This window comes from Rhinatrema bivittatum, chromosome 1 (assembly GCF_901001135.1).
Source record: "Rhinatrema bivittatum chromosome 1, aRhiBiv1.1, whole genome shotgun sequence".
In the NCBI taxonomy this organism is placed as follows: Eukaryota; Metazoa; Chordata; class Amphibia; order Gymnophiona; family Rhinatrematidae; genus Rhinatrema; species Rhinatrema bivittatum.
The window spans coordinates 116,418,509-116,440,993 of NC_042615.1; the positions used below are offsets into that span (position 1 = coordinate 116,418,509).

At 41.1% G+C, this 22,485-nt stretch overlaps 1 protein-coding gene across 2 annotated transcripts in view; it reads left to right on the top strand.

The window, feature by feature from the left end:
• The window catches only part of SNX25 (sorting nexin 25), a 421,458-nt gene that overhangs the window by 152,047 nt on the left and 246,926 nt on the right, over positions 1–22,485 (top strand). For both annotated transcript variants that reach the window (XM_029586797.1, XM_029586849.1), the window contains exon 4: positions 4,721–4,893. In XM_029586797.1, the coding sequence (XP_029442657.1) occupies positions 4,721–4,893 (173 nt within the window). The remainder of the gene's footprint in view (positions 1–4,720; positions 4,894–22,485) is intronic.

The following is a 22,485-nucleotide window of genomic DNA, read 5'->3' on the forward strand; positions in this document are numbered from 1 at the left end:
AAAAGAGTAAATTTTTTGGGTTTGTGGGTTTATAAGGTCAGCAAAACATGCCCCACTGCTGCATGTTTTGGAATATCTGAACCCCTTGTCCTGAGAAATTTAGGAGTTCCACATATGGGTAACATTAGCGAGGTCTGCCATGGTAGCTGCAGCCGCACTCTCATGGCATGCCAGCCATATCTACCATAGCTTACCAAGATATTGGCCCTTTGGGAGCTGCTCTTTGGGAGCAGCATGAAGCTCAAATCTAGGGGACTCGCCAGATGGCAATCCAAGTTGAAATCTGAGAAACAGGCACTCCCGTATAGCCAGTCCCCAACTGAGCGGTTTGCACAGGCCATATTATGGAGGCTGATATTAGGGAAACCCCAGCCATGTAGTCGGGCACATCCATTTTCTTAATGCTACACGTGCCTTGCGGTTACGCCAAAAAAGGCTGTACAGATTTGATTAAGGCTGCGCATATCAGTAGTAGAAATAACTAGCGGCAAGGTTTGTAATACATAGAGTAATTTAGGGAGCAGTGCCATCTTAAACAACGCTAACCGACCCAGGAGGGAGAGAGGTAACTCCATTCAGCTCACCGTTAGTTTCCATATCTTCTCTAACACTGGGGGGATATTCATAGCATACCAGTGAGCAGGGTTCCCTGTTATGTAAACTCCTAGACATTTAAGAGAATTTCCCACCCACCGAAGGGGGATGTCTGGCCATATAGTATGCAGATGACCTATAATATCCAACACCTCGGATTTGTCCAGGTTCAGCTTAAGACCCGAAAAGGATCCAAAATCTGTAAACACCTTCAATACGGCTGGGAGAAGGGTAGGTGCTTGCAGGACAAAGAGCAGAATATCATCTGCAAATAGAAAAGTGTTAGGCAACACCTGTCCTGCCCTAGTGGTGTGTGCATCTAGGATCTGTTGTATCCTATGCACTAGTGGTTCCAAGGAAAGTAAAAATAGCAATGGGGACATTGGACATCCCTGACGTGTTCCCCTAGTTAGTGAGAGGCTTCGACAGCCATTCGCCATAACTCGTGCCCCTGGATTGGAGTAAAGAACTTGTATCGCCTGGTAGTAAAAGCCCACAAATCACATTTTTTCCAGGGTATGTCGAAGAAAGGACCACGACACCCTGTCAAAGGCCTTTTCGGCATCAAATCCTACCAGCACCGGATCTGCAAACTCCTGCTGTTGACAGAGATGTAGCAGTTGAGCCAGCTGTCTTATGTTTATACTGGATCTCTGGCCTTTCACAAAGCCCGCTTGTCCAGGCAAAACCAGTGCTAGTAGGTGGTCTGCTAGCCTATTGGCTAGTACTTTGGCATAGATTTTTATGTCTGCATTAAGCAGGGAAATTGGTCGGTACACCGTGGGAGAATCTGGAGGATGGCCAGGTTTAGGAAGAACTATAATAGTGGCCATACCCAAGGATTCCGGCATTGTGCCTTGATGTACCACAGTATTGAATAAGGCCGATAGGCTATTACAGATCTCCAGCTTTAGAGTCTTATATAAAAAAAAAAAAATGGAGATAGCCCATCTGGTCCAGGAGCCTTGAGGCTTTGTAGGCTCTGGATTACCGTTTGGATTTCCCCTTCCCGGATTTGACAGTTTAGGTGGGACAACTGCTCACTGGTAAGGCTAGGTAAGGTAATTGAATGCAGAAAGCCATCTCTCTACATTGGGTCTTCTCTATCTACGCTATACAGCTCTCGGTAATAGTTATGGGATAGGGTAGCTATATCTTCTGCCTTGGTGACCAGTTTGCCTGAGGGATCTGTAAGTTGTGTGATGTGCGTGGATTTCCGCTCTCCCCTGATAAGGTTGGATAGCATCCTTTCTACTTTATTGTCATAAAGATATAGACGGTGTTTTAGAGCGAACAAAGAGGAAGTCGCCCTTTTATGTAGTAACTCATTAAGTTCTGACCGAAGTAAATTAGTCTGTTTGTGCGTCTACAGTTGCATTCTGTAATAAGGCTATTTTGGCTTGGCTAAGTTTCACAGTCAGCTCTAATATTTGTCTGTCCAGATCTTTCTTACGGCAGATGGAATATTCAATAATGTTGCCCTGTAATTAGCGTAATTTAGCGGTTTCCCAAAATAAAACTGGGATGGATTGATGGATTGGTGGGTATCATTAAATGATAGATATTCCTTCCATTTTTCAGATAGAAATTCCTGGAACTTTTTATCTTGAACCAACCATACCAGCATTTTCCAAGTCGCTGGGTCCCTATACATCCCCCTTTTATGCATATCACAGGATACTGGGCTATGGTCCGAGATTACCAAGGGTTCAATGCCAGAGCTCTGGAGTTGTGGGAATAGGGATTCAGAGATCAAAATATAGTCTATTTGAGACCTGGCATCAGATGCCCGAGCCTGGTGAGTAAATTCCTTGGCACCCGGATTTAATATCCGCCAAGAATCCAATACTTGTAAGGAGTCGAATAGAAAGGGAATGCCTTTGTTTGGGCCTAGCGGTCTCCCTTGCGTGCTAGACGAGCGGTCCAAAGTGGAGTCTGCCACACAGTTATAGTCTCCTCCCATCACTGAGTGCTCACTGCAAGGACATAATTTTGGTCACAATGTCAGAAAAAAAAAATGGTGATATTGATTTGGGCCATAAACAGACGCTAAAATGATAGCTTTGCCAAACACGAGTCCCTCTATAACATATCTCCCATTGGGATCCGCAATGGTCTTTTTGTTGGAATGAGATAGATTTGTGAGTCAGAATAGTTACACCTCTACTGTGAATTAAGACTATGCATCTTTCTAGAACCCTTCATTGTCTGCCACTCCTTGGGATCAGTGGACGAGCTATGATGTCGCCCAGGCCAGTTTACCCTTAATCGGCTTCTTATGGGCCTAAGTGCAGTCGTTACATATTTCTCATCTTTTTCGTGTAGCTTCTAAACGCTGCAATCCTCCTCCCCCCCCCCCCCCACTCCCCCTCCCTGTCCCCCCCTGAAAACATAGAACAAAGGGTGTCATACCCTCCACCAGAGAACACACTTGGAGCGTGCGGGTGCCTCTCCCCTGTTCAATAACAACAAGCCCCACCAGATAGTGGAGGCTTTCCCGGGATGACCCAAGGTTACAGTCACAGAATACAATCAGGTACCCATATAACCAGAAGCAAATTGAGGAAGTAACCACTTATATTAAGTAACTGCATTAATAAACTGGTAAATAAACTTTAAAACACAGCAGACTTATCCCAAATCTGGTGCTGCTGACACTTGCCACTTCATATCGCAATAGAGCAGGCTACTTGGCTGCTAATCCAACTCTGCCCCATTTTTCTATTAAATACCAGTCTCTCGGAGCCCTGTTGTGGCAATCATATGGTGCTGTTTGTCGGGATGTCTTGTAAAAACCTTTCTGCTTCTTTAGGGGTATCAAAAAAACTTGATCCCTGACTCAGCCCAAACTTTGAGCTTTGCTGGATAAAGAATCGTGAAGCGCATCTGCCAGTTAACCATATTGGTGCAGACTGGTGCAATCGCACGCCTCTTCTCCAACAACGTGGCACAGCTGTCTTGGAAAATGAGTATCTGCTTTCCCTCATAGTTAAGTTCCTTCTTTTTATGGTAGGCTTGAGGTATCTATATCTTATGGGAGTAGTTTAGGATTTTGGCAATGACTACTCTAGGAGATTTCCTTTCCTGTTGTCGGGGTCCAGTCCGATGCACATGCTCCACTTTTAGCTGGCTCACCAAATCTGGCAGGCCCAGCTCCTGTGGCAGCCATGTTTCTAGGAGCTGCGGTAGGCTGTTGTTCAGAATGAGTTCAAGACCCACGAAGCGTAAGTTCGCCCGCCGCGACCGGTTTTCCAAGCCATATCAAGTTTTACTTCTTGGGCAGCTAGCATTTTCTCCATGTTCGCCAATTTCCCTTGGAGTGCAAGCGTGTCATCTTCCACCACATGGACACTGCCCTCCCCCACATCCAATCTTGTATTATAGTCTGCCAGAGAGTTTCTAACCTCAGTTATTTGCAATGATAGTTCGTCGAAACGGGGATTCAGTGCAGCCACCACTGCCGATGTTAGACGATGTAGCCTCGTTTCGTGCGACTTCAGGGCTGGCTGGTATGGTGGCGGCCATCTTGGCCTCGGGTTTAGGGCTTTGTCTTTGCGCGATGGGCGGTTAGACATGCCGTCCCAACCAGGCTGATTTTAGTTGATAAAACCAATGACCTGGTAATTTTCGCCATGTTTTTCCACGTTGGGACGGGTTTCCAGAGGAGAGGCACCCGGAGCATGAGGTAGAGACATCCTTACCACATCACATGGTCTCATGCACTCAATATTTGATGTTAACCCTTGTGTTCTTTAGTATTTTTATTGTGGTGGTTTTGTTGCCCATTGTGAAACTAAGGGAAAAAGCAGGGATTACAGCCAGACCAAACAGAAAAGGTATGACCATTGTTTCAGAAATGTCTGATTTAATAATACTAAAACACAAAATCATGAAAATTTGTCAAATGTATGAGCCCCTCCCTTATTTGCACTAAATTTGCTTTGATGCCAAAGTTGAGAATGCTTTCAGCTTTATAAAATCTTTTTGAAATAGCACAACATTATTAGAATACAAACACTAATTTTCTCGTGATTGCTTTTTTCCTATATTTTATTGCATTGAATGTTCTGAAAAGTGACTAAAGCTGAAATTTGCCACTATTACTGATAATTTTTTTTAATTGTAGACAGGATGACCAGCTCAGATGTTTCTCGCTTCACCTGGGCTTGAAAAATGCAGATGAAGAAATAAGATTCCTGCGCACCTTATCTCGGGTCCTGTTACTGTGCCTGCTCCCTGCCAAGGATTCACGTTCCCACATTTTGTGCATACTCTTGGCTGACGTACTTGCAATAAAAGGTACATGTGCAGAAACTGCATAGAAATTCTTATTAGATTTCATAAAGCTTGAAAACCCTTTCTTTGCCTGCTTGATGACTATAATTTTCATGTTTTCAGTGACATCTAATATACTGTTTAGCAGAACAGGCTCTTTACCTCCTAAAACATGACATTTTGATCACTATACAACACATAAGCATACATATGTATATTTCTATTGAGTAAGATACCACAATCAAATGCACTAAATGGCTGGACCGATAAGTCTGTGGTAGCTGTTTTAAGCAAACTTAAAGAATGTTTGTACAGTCATAGTTTGACTTTCTTCAGAAAGTGATTTTGCAACTTTGCAGATTGATATGGCAAACTCTGTTGAATTTTTAAATTCACATATATACATGCTAAAAATTCACAAAAAAAACCCATTCGGCTGGTGGAGGTTTGTTCATGATTACATAAGAGATATATCACCTGGTTGGGGTTAAATAAGGTATGAGACTTTCCTCTCCAGCTAAAAAAATTTTTTTTTTCTAAAGGAATTCTTTAAAAAAAAAAAAAAAGTCTTAAAAAAAAGTTTTCAGAAAAAGATACTCAACTGAGATATTTAATTGCATATTTGAAAGATTTAAGCAGAAGAAAATATTGTTCTATGAGGTGATCTATGGTTGAAATTGTATATTTCTATTGAGTGGCATCTAAAACAGATGAAATATTTGTCTTCCACAAAAAATTATATATACAGTAAGTACTGGACTCTGGGGCTTCCTTGAGAGTGGCAGCAACACTGCAGTAATCACCACACGACTGAGTGGTGAGCAGGTGGCCTCCACCGGACGGACAGTACCAGAGCAACGAGGTGATAGGTGAGCCTCCCCACCATGGTACAAACAGCAAGACGCCAATGCTGTGAGGGCTGTCCCACCAACTCCGGGGCCTCCTTGACAGTGGCGGCAACACCGTGAGGTGGGCGCATGAAGGAGTACAACAAAGAAGCTGGCCCCTTTGTGTACCTCTTTGTGCAGACCCGAAGTGTAGACCTGGTAATGCCCTGAACCTCTTTGCAACAATCATGACCAGATGTGCTTCATTGAGACTTTCCTAGGTCAGGGATTGTATGAAGACCTAAGAAGAATCCCAAGAAAGAAATGAATATGGAACACAAATTTGGAAAATGTTCAATGATAAGTAATATCTCTTCAGGGTTAGCTCGTCTTGTTTAATGTTTACATTGAGCATTTAACAGAAGCAATCTCTGACAAAATAAAAAATCCTTCTAATTAATGATCTGTTGGAAGATTTAAATCCAACTATATTCTGCATATCTGAAACCTGGCTCAATGACACAGATAATGTTCTCTTAAACCAAGTTTCTCATCTTAACTAAGATGTATTTCATTTCCCTAGACATAAATGAAAAGGTGGGGGTCTGCTAATAATTAGCAAAAAAGAACTGACGTTAGTACCCTACAAAATAGAAATTACCTCTCCATATGAGGTGGCCATTTTAAAATCTCCTCAGTTCAACATTGGACTGGTCTACTGTCCTCCAGGCTTACTACAAAAGCATTGCTCACCAATGATTGAATTATTCACCAAGGTGTTTCCATAACCAGACTCCACTTTAATTGTAGGACATTTAACTTTCATGTTGATAAAACATCTAGAATAGTACCCTGTAATATGTTTTTAGAGACAATGAAATCTTTGGGGTGGTCCCAATTTGTTTCAAAAGCTACTCATAAAGCAGGGCATATTTTAGATCTAATATTTGCAATTCCCAAGAACTGCCAAGTCAATGTGTCTTGCACAATATTACCCTGCTCTTAATAAAGGCAGAAATAACCTTCAACCCCTCCCCCCCACAGAAAATTACAGATAATCAAACTTTTTACCTTTAGAAAAAAGACACTGAAGTACTTGCAGAATCATTAGAAAATAAGCTGCAAGGTCTACAGCAATCTAATGCCTCCTTGGCATTTGACTCCTGGGACCAGATTGTCAATGAAATAGCTGAAAACCTCAGTCGTGACCACACTAAAACTATTAACAAAGAAAGGCATACCTTTAAACAAAAGAAATCCTGGTATATTGATGACTTAAAATGCACCAAACAGAACCTTAGAAAATTAGAGAAACTATGGCGAAAATGCCTGTTCTCTGAATCACTAGGAAAATATAAATCTCTAACAAAATACTGGACACTGACCAATATGCTAAACAGATTCACAGGGTAATATTTAATTCTAAATTGATCTTTGATAAACATCTAATTAAGGACCTGTCGTCTTTCATCTATAGAAACTATAGCTTCTCAAAGGCTGCTTACAATGAATATGCCACATCCTTTTTAAATAAAATCAATAGGTTAGAAAGTCAATTCCCTATCTATTCTCCCTCAATAGCAACTGAAGATTCAAATGGCCTGGTTAAGTGGTCCACGTTAGAGTAACTAATCTTGAAATCAGTCAAATCATCACTAAGGTTAAGCCTGCCACTCACCCACGTGATCTAATTCCAGCTAGTTCCTTGACACAAGTACACTATCATTCCAGCAATTACAGCCTTAATTAATCATTCTGTCTCAGAAGAAATTGTACCACATGGGTTAAAACAAGCTATAATAAAGCCAATTCCTAAAGATAAAACTGGAAGAATAGACGGGACAACTATCATCCAATCTCCAATTTCTTTTCTATCAAATGTACTTAAAAAAGCAGTATTATCCAAACTTGAAAATCATCTGGAAGACCAAGATATTCTCTACCCAAATCAATTCAGGTTTAAGAAACATCGTTCAATTGTGACACTACTCCTCTCATTAACAGACTGTCTTACAAGGGTTTGATGCGGATTAATCTTATTTTCTTGTGCTAATTGACCTAAAAGCAGTCTCTGACACTGTGGACCATACCCTGTTATGCCATCAGTTAAGCAACATTGGTATCAAAGGCAGTATTTTCAAATGGTTCTCTTCCTTTCTATCGAATAGAACATTCCAAGCCAAACTGGGTAATTGCATATCTGACACCTTCCAGATTGATACAGGTGTCCCACAAGGCTCAGCACTCTCAGGAGTACTATTCAATATTTATATGCTCCCACTATGCAAATTACTGACTGATTTAGGAATTACATTCTTCCCGTATGCTGACTACGTAGTTTTTCATTCCATTCTCCAAATCACCTGAAAATTCTGAATTGACGCTGTCAACCTATCTGAAAGTAATACTGCAGGAACTATTGTAACTAAAACTAACATTAAACACTAAAAAGACTGAAATCATTTGGTTAAGTAGAAGCTCTCCAATAGCTAAACCACTGGCTCTAGACCTGGATAATTTTAAAATTACTTCCTCAGACCAAGTATGGGATTTAGGTATCCAGCCAGATGAGAACCTTACGACAAAAAAAGCACATGTAATAAATTAATTACTACAGGTTACACCAAGTTGCATATATTACATCGGTTGAAACCTTTAACTTTCGAAGACTACTTTTTAAAATTTTTAAAAATTTTTTTATTAGATTTTAATATCTTACAGATATGATATACAGAAGACAAATAGGAAATATTCCATCTTAAGAACATAAGAAATTACCATGCTGGTCAGACCAAGGGTCCATCAAGCCCAGCATCCTGTTTCCAACAGAGGCCAAACCAGGCCACAAGAACCTGGCAATTACCCAAACACTAAGAAGATCCCATGCCACTAATGCAATAAATAGCAGTGGCTATTCCCTAAGTAAATTTGATTAATAGCCGTTAATGAACTTCTCCTCCAAGAACTTACCCAAACCTTTTTTGAACCCAGCTATACTAACTGCACTAACCACATCCTCTGGCAACAAATTCCAGAGCTTAATTGGGTGTTGAGTGAAAGAATTTTCTCCAATTAGTTTTAAATGTGCTACTTGCTAACTTCATGGAATGCCCCCTAGTCCTTCTATTATTCGAAAGTGTAAATAACCGATTCACATCTATTCATTCAAGACCTCTCATGATCTTACAATTAATATCACCAAAATTATAATGATGATGTCATTCTGTTTATATCAGTCAATACATTCATAGGAAAACTAGAGAAGCTTGGAGAATAAGTAACCAAAGAAGCAGATATATAAGGAAACATTCATCACCTTTTATATTGCAATGTCTAGCTCAATCATAAAACAATTTTAACCAGCACAGTGAAGTATCTAGGAGTGAGAATCAAGGTAAGAACATAGTTGCTCTGGTTGATTAAACACATTTTGAATCCTGATATATAATCAAACAACGACATGGAAATCTTAACAGAAACTTAGCCCTCTGTTCTAATACCTCACCTCTCATAGACATAAATTTCCTCCTAAGTTGTGTATTTCAAGTAATATCGGGAAATATCCTGATTTGTTGACCATAAAAATTCAAGTTTTGATGTCTCAAAAAGTCTAAGAACAGAATCTTTGTTAGAAAAGCGAATTGTACTATAAGAGTAGCCCTCGTTTCTATGTGCATTTCATATGATTTTTCTAACAATTCAGTAATGTTCAGGTTCATATCTAACTGATTACCCTGTCCTTGATTTTCTTCTGGACCTTGAGGTTGAAGTAAATAATACATTCTAGAAATTGCAGGTACTGCAGCTTCTGAGTACTTTAATATATTAATTAGATAGCTTTTGAATAGATCATTTGGAGAAACCAGATATATCTTAGGAAAATGTAATATCCAAACATTAGCCTTTCTAAATTGATTTTCTAATATTTCTACCTCATCCATATATATTTTTCTGATCTTATTAAATTAACTTGCACTTTTTCAATATCTTCAATTTTCCCTTCTAGTAAATTCACTGTTTTATCTATTTTTTCCACTTTATTTTGCAAAATCACATTTTTGTTTAAAGCATCCTGTACTGTAGTTGCTAAATTATTTATAGATTTTTGCATGGAAATTAACATAGTCCTGATCTCAAGTATGAATTTCTGTGGGGTTATTAATGGAAAATCACTTAGAGTTCTTACTTGATCCTCAATTCCTTTCTCCACTGGAGCCTTCCCAAGTTCATCTTTGCATAGTAAGGGCACACCAATTTGTTCCCTGGAAACCTGCAGTTTCGGGTTCACTGAGGAGCTAGATGTTCCCTCTGCGCCTCTCTGGTCCAAAATTGGTGTGGAAACTGATCTTATTTTAGAGTCATCACTAAGAAGCTCTAACTCTTACTGGACGGAGGCTCTGGTGTCACTGGTGCACTCGGGCTTAATGATGTTTCGTATGTCTGGAGGCTCAGCTCCTGCTTCTGGCCGACTCCTCCTGCGACCTCTCTTCCAGGCGTAATTGGAGCTCTTACGAAACAGTCCTCAATCCGTGGCTGATTCAAATTCATATTTGGAGTGGAGGAAAACTCTTTCATTCTGGCTTTTTCTCTGTGTGGCATCTCAGATGAAAAAACACTCTAATAGGAAATCAAATGCCAGAGTAATTATATATTTCCAGAGAGGACTCTATCGCAAGCTGTGACAGCACAATGTCTTTACTCTCCTCCAAAATTCTTGTGGCAGCTGGCTAAATTAATCTAAGCCAGGCAAAGCCGCGCGCCGCTTTGGTGTCATGCTGGCAGCAGCATCGCGCCACAAAGGTGCCGATTATATAGGCACCTCCCGGCTCCTCCCACTGATGTCTGGGTTAGCGGCAAAGTTCAAAGAAGAAAGAGTATGGAGAGCTCACCGCAGAGGCAATCCTCCTGGTTTCCCAGCCTCTCAGGAAATGTTATAGCTGTCAACTTTCAAAGACTTCTGAATTGTTTTGCAAACTTTTTAATTTTCTCAAACCTAGACTACTGTAACTCCTTATTTCTTGGTCTTCTCGCGTGTCTCCTAAAATCATTACAAGCACTACAAAATGCCTCAGCAAGACTCTTGTTAGGAACTAGGAAATGTGATCACATTACACCTTTGATTTCACTGCACTGACTGCCAGTACAATCCTGCATCTATTTTAAAGTACTGACAATATTCACAATCATCCATTCAAGTAATACCTATATAATAGGCGTGACATTACAACCATACATGCCACAGCGAGCACTAAGATCTCAAAATAAAGGACTACTGACTGTTCCAATACGGAGCACACACCTGACGCATGTAAGAGATCATGTGTTTTCCATAGCAGGACCAAAACGTTGGAACTCCCTACCTGAAATGTTATGTTTGATACCAGACAAAGATTTAAGGGAGTTTAAAACACGACTATTCAAAAACGCATGCAACCTAACCTAAAACATCAGAAAATAGAGATCTACTATAAAAAGGAGAAGAGATACTAATTGATACATGAGAAACTAAATTAACGAAAGATTGTAAAATTCAGCATTCAGAGTATGTGAAATTTGTTATTGTTAATTTATCCTCTTACTTCACGTCATATGTCCTAGATCTTTATTTCGTTAACATGTATTGGAACATTTCACTTGATTGATGTGAATGCCTGTTGATGAATACTACTTTTGTAACCCTACATCATGTGCTGATTTTAATTATTTTTGTAAACCATTGTGATCATTACATGGAATGATATATAAAATGTCTAAATGCAAATATTTAATTTTTTGTGGAAGACCAGTATTCTGCATTAGATACCACTTAATATGTGTATATATATTTGTGTGTATATATAATAAAATGTGTATGTTGAACAGAATGTCTTATATTTTAGGAGTTCAAGAGTCTATTCTGCTAAACAAAGCTGCATTGTTTCTGTCTTCACTAACTGATTAATATATTATATCCAAGTATTTTTTATTTATTCTGCTTTTTGTACTTTTTTCAGCACTTCAAAGTGGATTACATTCAGGTACTGTAGGTATTTCCCTATCCCCAATCTGTTTGTATGGAGGGTAAAGTGACTTGCCCAAGGTCACAAGGAGTAACAGTGGGATTTGAACCCTGGTCTCTTGGTTCCTAGCCTGCTGCTCTAACCACTAGGCTACTCCATTCCATAGTAACTTCATAGTCAGGATGTTAAAGGAAATGTTATAGTTCAATTGGGTTGTTGCCAAGCTTTAATAAAGATTGATTTTTATAAATGTTTCATTAACCTTTGCTTCATGGTTTTATTAGCTACGTGACATTGGATGGAGGGGGTACTAATAACTTTGCCTTTTTTTTCCCCTCAAATTTCTTATGTTTCTATGTTGGGTTTTACATTCATAGCTGTTGCAGCTGTCTGTTTTTCATATAGTATGTTGGATGAGGATTCTATTTGCAAAGTGTGTTTAATTCTGTAGTTAACTTTTTGTAGTGAGTAATTGGCCAGAGGAGAGAACATCGATTTTGGCTATGTACAGTACTGTGGGAGAAACACGATCTATGTTTTGAAAAGACTTTTTTTTTTCCATCTGCATTAGTAGGAGACATTTTTTGTTTCTTTCCTTAAGACTGAGTAGGGTTTATTTTGCAGACTGTAGTATTTCAGTAGTACTTCTCTGAACTGCTGTCATCTTAATGTCTTTATGTAGATGTGGCCTCCATACAAGGTGTAATATTGCTAGTTATCTTCAGAAGTAATATTACTGCTTATTTCCTGCTATTGAAACCTTAAATTATACATCTGAACACACTGTTGAATTTTCCTATTTCATTACTCTTACTGGCAACACTCAATATATCTGCGATGAATACTCTGAAGTTCCTTTCCTGTTGGGCAGCTTCAATTTTTGGCCTCCTATTAATGCTTAACAGATTGCTGCATCCTGGATGCATAATTTTAAACTTTTTATATTGAAACACATTTCAAGCCCTTGACCATTCTTCAGAATATTTTTTTTCAATTCTTTTCATTTTTCTACTCCTTCCAGTGTATCTAGCCTATTACAGATTTTTGTAGCCTCTAAAACACACATTATTCCCTCTGCAATGTCATACTAAAGATCTTGAAAAGAACATACGACTCGCCATACTGGGTCAGACCAAAGGTCCATCAAGCCCAGTATCTTGTTTCCATCAGTGGCCAATCCAGGTTACAGGATCCCAAGAGGTAGATATAATCCATGTTGCTTATCCCAGGGATAAGCAGTGGATTTCCCAAGTCCACCTTAATAATAGTTTATGGACTTTTCCTCCAGGATCTTGTCCAAACCTTTTTTAAATGTAGCTATACTAATAGCTTTTATCATTTCCTCTGGCAACAACTTCCAGAGCTTAATTAAATGTTGAGTAAAAATGTTTTCTCTTATTAGTTTTAAATGTATCACCTAGTAATTTCATTGTCCCCCAGTCTTTGTACTCTTTGAAAGAGGTAAGCTTATTAGCATTTACTCGTTCCACTCATTTTATAGACCTCTATCAAATCTCCCCTCTATCTCTTCCTCAAGCTAGAGTCCTAACCTCTTTAGGCTGTCTTCATAGGGGAATTCTATTTTGGTTGCTCTTCTCTATCTTTTCTAATTCTGCTATATCTTTTTTGAGATATGACCAGAACTGCACACAATACTCAAGATGAGGTTGCACCATGGAATGATACAGAGGCATTATAATAATCTGTTTTATTCTTCATTCCTAGTATTCCATTGGTTCATGGCTGTTGCTGCACAGATGCAATATTGGTGCACATAAAACAGGTGCTCTTGATTGCGCATCTGCTCTAACATGCATCTATCTACTTCTCCCTGGAGCGTGATTTAATATTAATATGAGCTGCCATGGTAAAAGGAGGTGCTAAGGAAAATTTTGTGTCCCTAGTGCCTGCTCAGCATTGGGTGCCCAGGAAAGTTGGCTTTCAGTGCGGGTTAGCAAACAGACACTCAATACGAGTGTCAGTTTTCTCCCACTACCGGCACAATATGCACGCACAATATACAGTCTGGACTGTGTATATTTTGCGCCTAGAAGTTATTTTTTTCGCAACCTTTTTTCCATGATTCCGCTTTCTCTGGTTCCTCCTATTTAGTATTGCGATGATACTAATAGGAGGAATCACAGAAAGCAGGAGTTAAATTTGCCTCATTAAAATGGGCATCTTGGCCACACGCAATTTTTGGCATCGCAATGTAATGCCCAGTAGCCTCATCTACGTGGAATTTGCATGTGATGAGTGCTATTAGTTATGTGCTTGAATGGCCGCACGTTTTGGATGCTGTAATCCCCATATTGCTTCAGGGGCTAGGGATGTGCATCAAGCCATGTGCTAGATTTAGTGCATGGTATTACATCGGCCTGTAAGAGCAGAAGATTTCAACTTAACAATGATGCCTAGAACCTTTTCCTGAATTGTGACTCCTTTTTTTGAAATCTTGCATTGTGTAGTTATAGATTGGGTTACTCTTCCCTAAGTGTATCACTTTTCACTCATCCACATTAAATTTCATTTGCTACTTAGATGCCCAGTCTCCTGGTTTTGCAAGGTCCTTTCACAGTTCTCTTGTGATTTTACAACTTTGAATAATTTTGTTATTGGCAAATTTGATCACCTCACTTGTTCCCATTTCCAGGTTATTTATAAATATATTAAAAGCAGTGGTCCCAGATCCCTGGGGCACTCCACTATTCACCTTTCTCGGTGACATGTTCTGCCCTTTATGAAAGCATAAGAACATCAAAACATCAGAAATCAAAATAAGGGGGAGAGTGTGGTAAAAAAAAAAACCAAAAACGTTACTTGTCAAAAATTCCAGTGCATCTGTTAAAACATACAGTTGCTTAAATGCCCAGTGATTCACACAGAGTAAAAATATGGAGTATTCTGCCATCCCCTGCCCCCCTACCAACTCCCTTCCCAACGTAATGAGTAACCTCCTATTGGTTACCCAATCCTGGGCATATGGAATGTATTCCATATGTAGGGGCCCCACTCCCCATCTACACATGCCTCGAAGGATCAAACTAGCACATTTCCCCTCAGGTATATCTCAGTTTCTATGGAGAAAACCAAAACAAAACCCAACAGCAGTATCTTCTAATTGAAAAGCATTAGCTCCAATCCAGTGACTAACTAAGTGGAGGGGGGGGCGGCAGTCTGCCCAGGCTGCCTGCTGGGAGGGGGGTGCCATCAAGCGGGAGGCTGGCAGCCATGAACAGAGGTCATCCCACTCGTGGCAGAAGAAGAGGGAGGCTGGCGGCTGTGAGTGGAGCTCATCTCGCTCGTAGCAGATGATGGAGGCTGGTGATCGCGTGTTGAGGCCATTTCACTCACAGGAGAAGAAGGAGGCTGCCAGGCCAAGATCTGAGCCCACCCCACTCATGGCATAAGAGGGAGGCCACCGTGCCGCTCGCAGTGTGGAAGACAGTGAAGAGATCGGCTGGATAGCTACAGGTAGCTGAAGAGGGAGAGATCCAGAACGACTGCACGTGAGCCTGTGTGATTGAGAGGAGGAGGAGTGTGTGTATGTATGTATGTAAGAGATTGGGAGCCTGTGTGGGTGAGAGAGGGAACCTGTGTGCAGGGGTGTGTGTGTGTGTTTGAGAGGGATGCTGTGTGTGTTTGTGTGTGTGTGTGTGTGTGTGTGTGTGTGTGTGTGTGTGTGTGTGTGTGTGAGAAGTGAACCTGGGGAGGTGCTAAATACTTTAGGTACATCACTGCTCTAATCTGTGTAAAGCTGGTGGACCGTCAAATACATTTTGTGCTCCAGTTTCCAACGCAGGGGACAAATGACTTTATGAATGCCCTGATGGATGCCCCTAGTATGTGTCAGGGTACTTAAACATATGCTGAGCCTGCAAAGTAGGGCCCTTAGTGTGTGCTTCGATGAATGACTTCTTCAGTATGGTTGGGGTTTTGTTCAGAGTTTTAGTTATTTTAAAAGGGACTTGAAGTTTGGAACTTTTTCCATATAACCTCTCCAAGGAGATCTGGTTAAGAGACTGAATCTGGGCTTAAGCTGACATTTTATTTTGTACTGCTGTCCTTTTGCCTTTTGGTTTGAGGCAAAGAACATTGAGTGAAATGGGGTGTTTTGTTTTTTTTGGGGGAGGGGGTTGGGGTTTTTTTTTTGTTTTTTTTAAAGCAGGATCATTTGTGGGGCCCTGCAGTATTGTTCTGCCTTCTGGGCTGCTAGTTTCCCTGAGGCCATTTTTTTCCATCTTAGTGCTGGGCTGATGTGCCATCTGTGTGTCCAGTGGTCATGGATTGCTGCTGCCATAGTATTTGATTTTGCTTCTCTTCTGTTTTGTCTGTCTAGCAGATTGAAGCGGTGGTGCCAGTGTACCAGGGCCATGTTTATCCCTGATCCCCATAATAAATATGCCCCATGTTAGAACTTTATGGAGAAAAACTTCAGGCATCAGAAATGCGATCCACTGGCATCTGCATTGGAAACATTGATTACAAGGGATCTCTGAGCTGCACAGGTGAAGGTAGAGGCATCGGGAGAGCGGTTGGTTCCTTCAATGCTGAGCCCAAGAATAGGCCATCATCTGATTACTCACATTCAAAGAAAGTGATTGGTTCTTCGACAGATATTGAGGGAAGCCAAAGAAGCATTTTTCTACATTGGTACATAATGCCGGGAGTAGAGAAGTTGTCAAAACAAACTCCTCCTTCCCCAAGGCGATCCTGTGGAGGGGAGAGCTCACCTTTAGCACAAGGGCCAGGATCTGTGTCAATTTCCAAAGATCCAGATGTAGGCCACAATACACCTTTGTCCCAAGGAAGATATGGCCATACTTCCTGCTTCCCAGTTGGTGTTGGTATTTGCTGTCTTTGAGGAGGAGTTGGACAAAAAGATCTAGCAGGCCTTGGAGAAGGCTCTGTGTGGCCTCTGCTTTGGTATTGAGGGCACTGAGACCAACACTGCATGTCTTCAAGCCGCTACTTCAGTCCTTCAGCTGCCTGGTGGCCTTGCCTGGCATCGTCGCTTGCCACTCTGCTGGAAATCTCTAACCATTTGGGGGGTGCCTGAGCTCTCTAAGATCCAGGCCAAAACAGCCAAGTACACCACTCTTAATGCCTTGACTGGGGATTAGGCATAGTTGACTTCTTTCTCACCAGTTTACCTGTGTAGCCTAGTGGTTAAAGCAATGGGCTGCAAACCTGATAGACTAGAGTTCAAATCCATTGTGCCTCCTTGCAACCTTTGGGCAAGTTACTTTAAACTCTATTTACCTCAGTTACAAACTTAGGGCCTCATCTACTAAGTAATTTTTCCCATACACAGAATGAGAAAAAAGCATTGTTAAATAAGGCCCTTAGATTGTAAGCCCTCTGGGGATAGGGAAATACAAACAGTACCTGAAGGTAATCTGTTTTGAAGTGCAAAAAGGAGGCATATTTAAACAAAATAAATCAGATTTCATGGGATATGGTTGCAGAACAGATGAAGACTCTCTAAAGAGGAGGAATCAAAAGGTCTCCCCTCCAATCCCTCTTGTCCCCCAGATAGGAGGAGGTCTCTTCCTGAAGATCTCTCCTTTACTGGGTTTTTTTTAGAATAGCAGAGGTCATTTTGTTTATTTTTCAGATGGAGGATGGAACCAGAACCAAGAAGCTGGACTCCAGTTTATGCAGCCTCCTAGGTAGATTGTGGCAGTCCTAGTCAACAAAATCCTTGAAGGTCAGATGAGGATGTGGGAGAATTCCCTTTGTGGCTTCTGTTAACAGTAAGACAGACAGGGTTCATTTGTCAGAAGGCTCCTGGGTTCTAAACAAGGCAGCTACCGTGTAAATCTGTGGTGGTCGAATTTGCTTTCTAGAGTGCCAAGAGGCAAAGGACTCACTGCTTGGTGCAGGGAAGAAGTCTTGGATCCTGGACCCTTGTGGGTGAAAAGTATTTTGGTGAGCTATGCTAAATGCCCACATAACCTCCTACCCCACTCTCTGTGGGCTAGTACATGCAGGAAATGATGAAGCAGATGGAGGGAGTAGCCCAGCAGTTTCCTCAGATGCCCTCCAGTGGTAGACAAGGGAATGGAGTGCGGAAAACACATGGTCTGCTCGACTTGTGATATTTTCAAAATGGCATTGAGTGTCTGCTATGGGGATTAGTGTCTGCAGATGACTCGCCTAGCTGCAGTCCTCAGGACTCCGACCAGAAATCCAGGAAAGACTTGTGGACATGCCATGTTGTGAAGAGAATATTTTTGGAGATAAGGTGAAAGCGCCAGTACAAATCTGTGAACAATGTGCGGTGCTGCAGCAGTTCTCCATTGCCATTACCAAACAGCAGTCTTCATCCAATAGGTATTCAAAGCCAGGGCAGAGGCGGCCCTTTTTCGAGCCAAGGAAATCCTACCCTCCACCCCCTTTGTCCTGGTTGCAACAGGCCCTGCGTGCATGCGTGCCTAAGGCAGCATCAGGCCCCTAAGCCACAGTTGGCTCCCAGAATAGATTTTGACTGTATTGTGGAAAGAATAGCCTACATCACTGTACCTGTGCCAGCAAACTTTTCTGTTGGAGGCAAGCTGAGGTTTTACATAAACCATTGAACCAGTGTAACTTCGGACATGTGGGACCTCTGCATCATAAGAGGCTACAAATTAAATCTGAGTCTTCCACCAAATCAGCCCCCAGAACCAAGTTTGGGTCATTTACTGCATCAAGAACTCCTTCAAAAGGAACTCTTCTCCTTAGGGACCAGGGCAGTCGAACCCATTCCACCTGATTCCAAGGAAAACTGTAGGACACTGTCCCATAGTAGACCCAAGGGCCTTGAATAAATTTCTAAAAACAGAAAAGTTCAAGATGCTTTCCTGGGGCACCTTAATCCCCTTTCTTTAAAAAGGGCACTGCCTAGGCTCGCTTTCAATCTCAAAGTTGCTTACACCTATATAGATTCCCTACTTTTCAGGAAATATCTGATTGTTACTGGAAACCATCGCCTCTAGTATTGCCTACTGCCCTTTTGTCATAGCATCCGCCCCATGTAACTTCCCTAAAAGCCTTACCTTTGTGGTGGCACGTTTATGCAAGCTGGGAGTGCATGTGTATCTGTGTGATTGGCTGGTCAAACGCGTATTGCAGATGAGTGTCGCAATCAATGCACAAGAACCATCTGGGTGTTGGAGCTATTAGGGTTCATTGTCAACTACCCTAAGTCCCCCTTGAGCCTATCATCTCAACTCTAGTTTATTGGAGCTCTTCTAGACATGACTTTGTCAAGAGCTTTCCTTCCATATTAGAGGGCTATCTCATTGATATCCAAAATGGAAAGGATCCAAATGAGTCAGCAGATAGCATGGGACATGTTGGTGTTGGGCTTTATGGCATCTACAGTTTTACTCTTGGCACATCTCCACATTAGGAGAGCCTTCAGGTCTCAGTGACTGCAGGTCACACAGAATCTACGAGACAGCATCCATGTCACACAGCCATTGAGGGTCTCCCTGTTCTGGTGGTGGAACAATTCCAATCTGATATGGAATATCCCCTTTCAGATTTCTCTGGTCCAAATTGTTTTCACCATGGGAGTATCAGTAAGCATGCTGCTGAAGGGAAAAGAAGCCTTGGATCTACCACCAGTAAGGATAAACACTGTTGCTGTGCAGGGGGAAGAGGAAAGGACTTGCTAGGCAGCGGATGGGGGTAGAGATGGGGATGCTGCTCTATTGAGTGAATGGGAGAATCTACTGCTTAAGGTTTGTCCTGGCTTGTGTCCACAAAAATAAACTATTTACCTGGAAAAATGAGTCAATTTTTTCAACTGATTTTCTTCTGTTTTTGTTCTTGTCATAATAATCCCTGATAAATTCCAGGGAAAAATAAAGAACAAAAACCAAACAAAGGTCACTAACATTGTCTCATGGATCCCAATGATAGTGTGTTTTACCGGGGGGGAGAGAATCATGATATTTTGACCTGTTCCACATGTGAGAAGATAACCCCTGGAGATGGTTCTTGACTAGAGCTGATGGAGAAGCTTTTGTGGAGAGTTGGTCCAGCATATCGGCATCAAGGGACCCAAGCGCTGCTCTGACCATTGGCAATGCATTGACATCAGGAGGGCTTTGATCCCCCTTAACACTGAGCACCAGTAAGGATCGGGGAAAATACCTCTCACCCATAGAGAGTGCAGGATTCCACTTCTTTGGTACTCGCATCGAGGAGCTCCAATGACATGTATTAGGATAAGTTCAAGAAGCATGAGCACTGGTCTCCACCTGTGTATGATGCCAGGAGTGGGAACATTTCTGGCTGCTACCTTGAATCCTCCAAAACATTCCTATAGAGAGAACTGCTCATCCTTATTCCATTCTTAGAAGCTGGAGCAATCTCTAAGGATTCAGATGCCAGTCACCGATCTTCAAGTAACTCAAGAAGATGTAGCCTCTCCTGTTGCTTTACACGTATAATTGGCGTTGGCATTTTTTAGGAGGAATCGAACAGAAGAATCCAGAAGGCTTTAGACCATAAAATGGCAATGATTGGAATCAATTATGTCTTATATCATTATAGACTGATATCCAACCCTTGCTCAGATACCTTCTTTCTAGATTGGAGATAGGTCTTTTGTATGCTTATTCTCTAGTTCCTCTAGTGGCAAGAACCCTGCTAAATCAGAGACTAAGGACCATGATTCTTTTAGCCCCTATTGGCTGATACAGATTTGGTTTCCTCTCCTGCGATATGTGTCAGTCAGGAACAGATCAAGTTGGGGAATTCCTCATTCTTATCACTTAGAATTGGGGAATGTTGTGTTAGCCTGATATTAGGTCCCTTGCCTTCACAGCCTGTATGTTGAGGGTAGAATTGTTTTCCCTGAGCCTGTCTCCTATTCTGGCTTCTAGGAAGAATTCCACAAGGAAATTTTGCTTCTAAAATGGAGATTTGCCTTTGGGGTGAGGAAAGAGCATGAATCATTAGTTCCTGCCTAAGGTGGTGTCAGAATTCCACCTTTATACTATTGATCACTTTAAGGAGTGAAGGTAATTTAAAATTTCTGAACAAAATCACACTCAAATATGGACCACCATTTAAAAAAAACAAACAACCCCCCTCTCCCCAGATGCTGGCCATGTTTTGAATATTAATCTTCATCAGGTAAACAGCATGCTGAACAGTCTTCAACAAGCATCATTATTTTTTTAAACATCAGAGCCTTTAATGAGTGAAACCACGTCTCAGATTTCCACCTTAATCAGTCATTCAGCCTTCCAACATTCCTCAGCAGGCATTTTGTCCACAAAGGTGAACAAGCATTGCACAATTTGAATTGTAAGAGATCCTTGACCTTCTGTCCTGGGTGAACTGAAGCCCTTAAAAAGTCCACCTATCTTTTTTATTTTTTTTTTATTTGACCCCCAACAATCCTGGGACTACTATTACCTAGTAGTCCCAGTACACCATTTCTAATTGGCTAGCAGATTGTATATCCTATGTCATGTCCAGGCAGGACTGAATCTGGTAGGACATGTGAAAGCTCAGTGTTGTAGCCATGGCTGTCTGTCGTCAACCTGAGAATCAGCCTCCCCTTGGAATTGATTCTCCAGGTTCTCTATATTAACTATGAATAAACTGAAGGGACCCTGGGTGACATGGGTTGGGCCACACATGTTCAGCTGAGCATGCCAAAAGTTTTCTAGGTTTTATGTAAAATCTCTAAACTGGGCTCTGTCAGATGATGTCATCTTACTGGTGAGATCTTACATTCTGCTGCCCTCTGAGAACCCCTGTTACATGTAAGCTATTAAACTAGAGGGCATAGATATTTTTCTCTGGATTGTAAATCGTTTTAATAAACAAACTTAATTTTTGTGGTGCTTAATTACCAACAATAAAATAACATAATAAATGACAAAGATAGACCAACAAGGTGCTTAGGGTTATAATTGTTCCTCTGTGCAGGTTACCACAATGCCTTTTGTTTAGAGTTGTAACTCATACTTCGTACAGGTTATCCCCTTGCAGAAATGTTACACCAAAGTTACCACTTGTTACCTTTTTTTTTCTTCTTTTCCTTTCTTCAGCGACTGTGGATCCTCAGAAGTTATCCTGTGCTATTTTGAGTTCTGCTACCTTTCTTGTTCTCACCATGTTTTTGGGGAAGGCATTCCAGGCATCCACCACCCTTTCTGTGAAAAAGTACTTCCTCACACTGTTAACTCTATCTCCTCAGAGCTTCATATCATGATCCCTAGTACTATACATTATTAGAAATATGAGAAGACTTAAGAACCTAAATGTGTGTACCCTAGAGGAGAGATGAGGGGGATATGATATTAGATTTAAAATACCTAAAATGTATTAATGCACAAGAATCAAACCTTTTCAGATGGAAAGGAAGCAGTAGGACTAGAGGTTGTGATATGAAGCTTCAAGGGGGTAGAATAAAGAGTAATATGAAAAAATACTTTTTCACAGAAAAGGATGGTGGATGCCTGGAATGCCCTCCCATATGGACAGCATAAGACTTTCTATGCATGAAGCCCGGCATGACCTGATTGTGAACCACAGTACTGGTAACATTAAATACAAATTGTCCTAAGTGGACTTTTTGTACCTATGCATATGATAGCTTCTTTGAAAGAATCACTCATTCTGGGTTTCCAATGATTAAAAAAGCCCTAGTGCCTTCTAGAGCTGAATATATAAGCTTTTAGCCCCTAGTGGCACTATATGAGGTTTCTCCCACGTTTCAACAAACATTTTCCTTTCACTTTGAGCTGGATTTTTTGCACTTTGATATTTAGTAGTTCTCA